The sequence below is a fragment of the Gigantopelta aegis genome, chromosome 10 (assembly GCF_016097555.1).
Source record: "Gigantopelta aegis isolate Gae_Host chromosome 10, Gae_host_genome, whole genome shotgun sequence".
NCBI lineage: Eukaryota > Metazoa > Mollusca > Gastropoda > Neomphalida > Peltospiridae > Gigantopelta > Gigantopelta aegis.
The window spans coordinates 32028447-32035116 of NC_054708.1; the positions used below are offsets into that span (position 1 = coordinate 32028447).

Sequence of the window (6670 nt, forward strand, 5' to 3'; positions counted from 1 at the left end):
TGCGGGAAATTGCATTTCAGGACATTTAGTTTTCAAAATATTACGGGGGAGCATAACTCCAACCCCCTAGAAACTTTGCTTTACGCCCTCGATCTGTCAGGCCCCCCCCCCCCCCCCCCCCCCCCCCCAATGTCTGCTTGCTTCCGCCATGCCTGTATGGATATACACCTACCCATCCCATCAAGTGTTATATAATATTTACTGCCCCCCCCCCCCCATGAACTTCATTACTGTGAAATTAATTTGACTTCTTCCTACCTCTCAGCTTCATTCAAGAATATACTTTGAAAAAGAGTATATGTTTGTTATAAATGTTTATTGTGTCTGATTAAGGTTTGATACTTGTTTGTTTGTTTGTTATTATTATTATTTTTTTTAAAGGCAATATTGAACTGGACTCGACTATTAAAGTTATTTTCGGAACACCAATGTTCCTGGGAGGCATCACGGCTTGTCTGCTTGACAATACAGTTCGAGGTAATTTACAAAGTTGGCTACCTACACCATATGTCTTTACTGGACATATTTTGTAACACAAAACTTTAAACAATCATTCAACTGATGTGTTTTTAAAATTGAAAATAATACATTTTTGTTAACAAGATTAGTGAGCATGGCAAAACGACAATGAAAGCAAAGGACCATGGCACATTTTAAACTATATCTAATTGGTGTCTTAAGATATGAACATTTTGAAACTTTCTTGAAAGAGGGGAACCTCATTCTTGCCAAATAAGCTACTCCTATCAATAAAACAACAAAGGCTATTTTACATGCACTTTACAATAGATAGGACGGCACATACCATTTGAGCTAAATCCATCCCCATCAATTAATGTCTGAGGCTAAAGATCAATCCTAACAGGCCGCGAGCGATTATTTTAGAAATCATTGATTTCCATTGCCGTATCCAAACTGCACGCACGCACGCGACACGACAGATTTATATAGTCGGTTAAAATACAACTTGAGACATTTTGTGGGGATGGTTTATTCTAAATTGTTAAAAAATATTCTCAAAATTTGGAGAAATTATACATAACTATTACTCTGACTGATAATATGAAGTAATCAATATAGACTAAGATGGTATCTTTTGGAACAATTACACTGTAATGTAAAATACAGTTAGGGCTGTTCCATAACTGACCATATAGAGGGATAGGCTGTAATATTTGGCAAAACTCATCACTCACAAAAATAAATTTTTACTTAAAAGTAAATATAATTTTTCATTTTCATTTCATTTCAACTTATTTTCGTGCTTATATCCAATTAAGGCCTCAGCTATCTGGGCCGTCTGTCCAGGACAGTGGGTTAGTTGTTTCAAGCACGCTGTCCTGGGCACACACCTCAGCTATCTGGGTTATCTGTCTAGGCCAATGGGTTAGTTGACAACAACTTGTGGTTAGTTGGTTAGTGGTTAGTGACAGAGAAGAGGGTGTAGTGGCCTTGCACCTACCCACTGCGTCGTTAAAACTCGCTCTGGGTGGGAGCTGGTACCGGGCTACGTATCCTGTACCTACCAGCCTTATGCCGTATAATTAAAATATAATGTGGCCTGCCACACCCATCTCCCTCTTGTAATAAATTCTGGAACATTCTTTAATTTATTATAAATTATTTTCCTAGGAACTGAAGAAGAAAGAGGACTGGTAGCATGGCGGCAAAGTCACATGTCATCAAAAAGTAATGCTCAAACAAGTAACAAATCTGAGAAGATAAAAGCAAAGGACTCGAACGATTTAACGGAAGCAGACGTGTACGAGTGGAACTGCATACCAGCTTTATATTCGTGCATGCCCTGTTTGAGTAAACTGCCATTTATGCCCCCACTTCGCGCAAAAGAAACAATTTTCAAAGAAGAAGCATCCGGTGAAAAATCCTCATCTGTGTGATACAGGAATGTTTTGGGTTAAATAAAACAGTTTGTAAACTGATATATCAGCAGGTATTAGCCTGTTCAGCGACATTGTAGTAGTAAAAGAAGCTGAATATGTTTGAAAAAATTGAAATAACCACACATGGGAACAGTAATTTCTTTAATAAGACCAAGAGAAGCTTGGTGTACTCGGACTGTGATGTGAAATTTTTTTGAAGGGACTGATTAATTGTTTCCCTAACTTACGTTTTGGGAAGCCATTTAATGTATGATCATACTGTGCAGATATTTATTCCTGTGCTATATACTATACTATACTATACAATACAATACAATACAATACAATACAATACAATACAATATAATATATTCACATAAGGGGAGCTAAACATTACTCTTCTTGATTAATCTTACGGGTGTGATGGAGAATCAGAATAAAAACTCACCTTATATGGCAAGGTCTGTGTCCTTGACTTTTATTTACAACCAATCAGACGATTAATTTGCTGACCTTCACCTTTTACGTGTATTTTCAAGTTTTGAAGTCATTATAATTAAAACAATGAATTCTCATTTACCATTATATTTCTAAAACACATGTATAATTATTTATACGGTACCAAGGGTCTATCTCTGTTTAAGAAGTGACCTGGTGATCATTATGTACTTACAATTTACTGTAGGTTAAGTTTTTATACATACATGTAAAGTGTTTCTTTGCTTTTTTAAATAAAATGTCTTGAAGAAAAATCTTGGTTTCTGAGAACGAAATACATGTACTGTTTGCATAAGAATTTTTATGAAAACAGAGTATCATTCTGGTATTCATTGACATATGGTATGCTCCCGGCAACCCGACCAACTGTTATCAACTGACTGGAAGGAAGGAACTGTTTTATTTAACGACGCACTCAACATATTTTATTTACGGTTATATGGTGTCAGACATATGGTTAAGGACCACACAGATATTGAGAGAGGAAACCTGCTGTTACCACTTCAAGGCTATTCTTTCCAATTAGCAACAAGAGATCGTTTGTATACACCATCCCAGACAGGACAGTACATACCACGGCCTTTGTTACACCAGTTGTGAAGTACTGGCTAGAAGGAGAAATAGCCCATTGGGCCCACCGACGGGGATCGATCCTAGATCGATCGCGCATCAGGCTCAACTGACTGATTCCAATGTCCAGTATACACCCAGTATCAACCATCTTTAAAGCAGATGAGTGCCCACTGTTTAATAAGGATCGTTCATTAGAGGTGTTGCAAGAAAAGATGACATGACACAGTCGTGTGTATTCCAATATAGATATTTATTTGTTAAATGTATCTGAATACTGTATAAGTAGTATAGAACAGAGTAACACAAATTCCAGTATATAAAATATACAAGAAAATATAAATATAAATAAATTATATTTCCTGAGACAATTATATTGCAGGTCTGTCCATCTAACAGAAAACATCTGTTTAGCATCGATCATGATTTGCTGTGCAAATTTCAGAAATAACAGTGATAAAACATTAAATACTAGAAGATAATCAATGTTCAAACTGAGGCAACCTATTGTTAATCAAAATTAAAAAACCCAAACATGTTTATTAAGGATTGCTCATCAGAGGTATCGCAAGAAAACATGACCTGATGCAGTCGTATGTATTCCAGTACAGATAATCATATCATTAACCAAACATTTAAAAAACAATATGTTCCCTGTGGTCTGGCACTGAAACTAATGTAACTGTTACTATAGATAAACATTGATATTACAATTTACATTCTTAGGCCCAAAACATACTGGAGCAGAATTTGGATTTGGTGAGTCTGGCGCTGGTCAAAATATATATAGTACATGTCCTACGTCGTCTGCTACCAGATCTGATATTCATGCCAGATGTGGGGGTGTTTTGTCACATTTGTCATATTGAACATACAGACATTGATATTCAAAACGAGAAAAAGTATTTCCTACCTAATTTGAGTTATTAGAAAAGGTAGTTGAAAACATGTTACAATGACCGAAACTTCAGGACAGTTTCATTAATAGCATATTCAATATGAACATGGAAAAAATGTAACTTGATACATTTTATTTCAAAATGTCGAACCAAAATGCCATAAACAAACTTAAATACGATCTTTCTTTTAATTAATTTTATGCCACATTTATCATAAAATATATTTGTCAAGCTCAAATAGCTCAAACCCTTGGCATTAAAACATTCAAATGTTTTAAACCGTAACATTTTTCATTTCCGGAGAGTATACAAACACACCCAAATGTTTTCAAGATGAAAACAAAATAAGATTTATGTTATCTGCTACAACCATTTGTCAATGGCAGACTGTTTAATTGAGAGAGAACATTTGACATAGATCTGTTGAAAAGATTATTCTGAGAATTGTAAATGGTTCTTTTGACCAATGCAGCGGTATGTGAGGAGAAAGTTTTTAATTTGAACCTATCTTTGAGCCGAACCAAATGGCCACGCTCTTGTCTGTATTAAGCTTAAATCCAGAACATTGGGCAAAATTTCCAAGCGTTTTTAATAGTTCTGTTAACGTTCTTTCTGATCCATCTAAAATAAACTTTGTATCGTCTGCGTATTGAAATGTGGTGTACATTTGATTATTTATGCGTATGCCTTTAATGTGTTCATTTCTTTTTACCGCAAGAGACACTAATTCGACGCATACAAGGAACAAATAAGGAGAAATAGGCTCACTCTGTCTACATCCCCGTTCACATTTGAAGAAATCAGAAAAATAACCAAAATTAACATTTGCACTACAGATATCCTGTAAAAAATAAGTTTATCCATTTACGGAAAGACTGTCCAAAATTAAAAGCTTGAAGTGATTCATCAATGAACTCCCACTCTACTGTATGAAAGGTTTTTTTCAAAATCAATTGTCAGTAATAGACCCGGGATATAATTTGTTTTACAGTAGCTCATAATATCATAAAGAATTTGAGTATTTTTCCCAATAAATCGATCTTTTAAAAAACCTGTAAAAATCGATTACATTTGGTAAGACCTTTTTCATTTAATCTAGTAATGGGTCTCCAGTTTCTTTATTAACCTTCTGTCTCTAGCCTCTTTTGGAATGCAGGTTATAATACCTTGCCTCTGAAAATCGGAAAAAACTACCAGAATTATATGCAAAATTGACGGAACGCCAGAAAAAAATACCAATTCCTTCCCAAAAATATTTATAAAATCCATCTGATCCTGGACTTTTACCATTTTTAATTTGTTTAATTACCTCTGTACATTCATTAAAATATATAGTTCCTTCACATGAGTCCCTTTCATTTTCTAACAATTTTACATTAATATTCGTGAAGTTATTTGTTTTCTTGTGATCGTTTATTATAATTACTAGTGTATAACGTTTTATAAAAATTCGATGTTGCTTTTAATGTTTCAAAATTTTCCGTATGTAAAACATTAAATTCATCAAATATTTCTGATATGTTTTCGTTAATATAGTTTCTCTTTTTTAAATTTAGAAAATATTCCGTACTTTTTTCTCCCTCTTCATACCATTTTGCTTTACAACTAAATATAATGCCTTTTATTTTTTCACTCTGTAATGTTTCCAATTCTATTTTCTTTTCATGTAATATGTTAGCATCTTTATTAGTTAATGTTTGTGATATTGATTCTAATTTAAGTATATCTTTTTCGATATTTTTTTTCTTGCTTTATTTTGTCTTGTTTTCGTTTTGTTGCATATGAAATAGTTTCGCTTCTTATTAGCATTTTTAAAATTACGAAAGGTAGTTGGTCATTTATAGAAAATGTCATGTCTTAAGATCTTCTCCTGAAATTACGTATTCCTCAATAGTTTGTTTTATAAATTGTTTAATAAGCTGAACGTAGTTATTGTCCTGAAGCAGACTTGCATTAAATTTCCAATAACTGGCCCTCGTTGTTTTTGATGAACTGATAATTCGAATGAAATTACTGAGTGGTCCGATTTGTAACTTATACCGATATTACAATTTTGAACTAAGCTAATATATCTGTTGATACTAAAAATTAGTCCAGTCTGCTTTGTTTGGCTTTTTTTTTTTTTGCCGCCATGTATACTAATGTTTACAACGGTTTAGTAGTCTCCACAGTTCATCTAAGTCTAAATTGTGTTTTATTTCTCTAATTTTGTTATGAGATAAAATATTGTTTTTCTGTTTATAATTACAGTTATTTTGTGTATAATTCTGAACAACATTTCAATCTCCTGCCATAATAATAGAACCTGGAAGATTTTCTAAAAGTTCTTTGAGGTTATTAAAAAACCCAGGTGAATCTGAATTTAGACCATATAAATTTAGTAGAGATAAGTGAAATTTGTCTATAGTCATATCTAAAATAATGTATCGACCATTATCGTCAATTATAATTTAACTGACTGTATATTCAAAGTTATTTCTTAAAAATATTGCAACACCAGCACTATTGCTTGTTCCGTGAAAGAATTAACACTTGTAACCCCATTCAGCTGACAGTATGATGTACAAGAAACGCCATTTGTTTTAAAGCTGCTTGCATTTCGAAAACAGTCTTTGTCAGAAGAACTTCCACATGCAACAACTTTGATAAGTTCCAGTTGAAAAAAGAGGAATCATACTCTGAAAAATCAGCCATGTTGTGGCCACATTTCAAGAGGAAACACTTATACCTATACTTAAACAGAAGGAAATAATAATTGTTGTTCGCATTTATTGAATAAAATGCAGCTAGAAATCCTTAAAACCCAATTGGTCTAGCGTTGAG

The 6670-nt window shown here is 33.6% G+C and overlaps 1 protein-coding gene across 1 annotated transcript in view; it reads left to right on the forward strand.

Annotated features, from left to right (window-relative positions):
- The window catches only part of LOC121384345 (solute carrier family 23 member 1-like), a 33940-nt gene extending 31315 nt beyond the window's left edge, over nucleotides 1-2625 (forward strand). The window contains exons 11-12 of the mRNA XM_041514699.1: nucleotides 382-477; nucleotides 1633-2625. Coding sequence (XP_041370633.1) covers nucleotides 382-477; nucleotides 1633-1898 — 362 coding nt within the window. The 3' untranslated portion in view covers nucleotides 1899-2625. The remainder of the gene's footprint in view (nucleotides 1-381; nucleotides 478-1632) is intronic.
- The last annotated feature ends 4045 nt before the right edge of the window (nucleotides 2626-6670 follow it).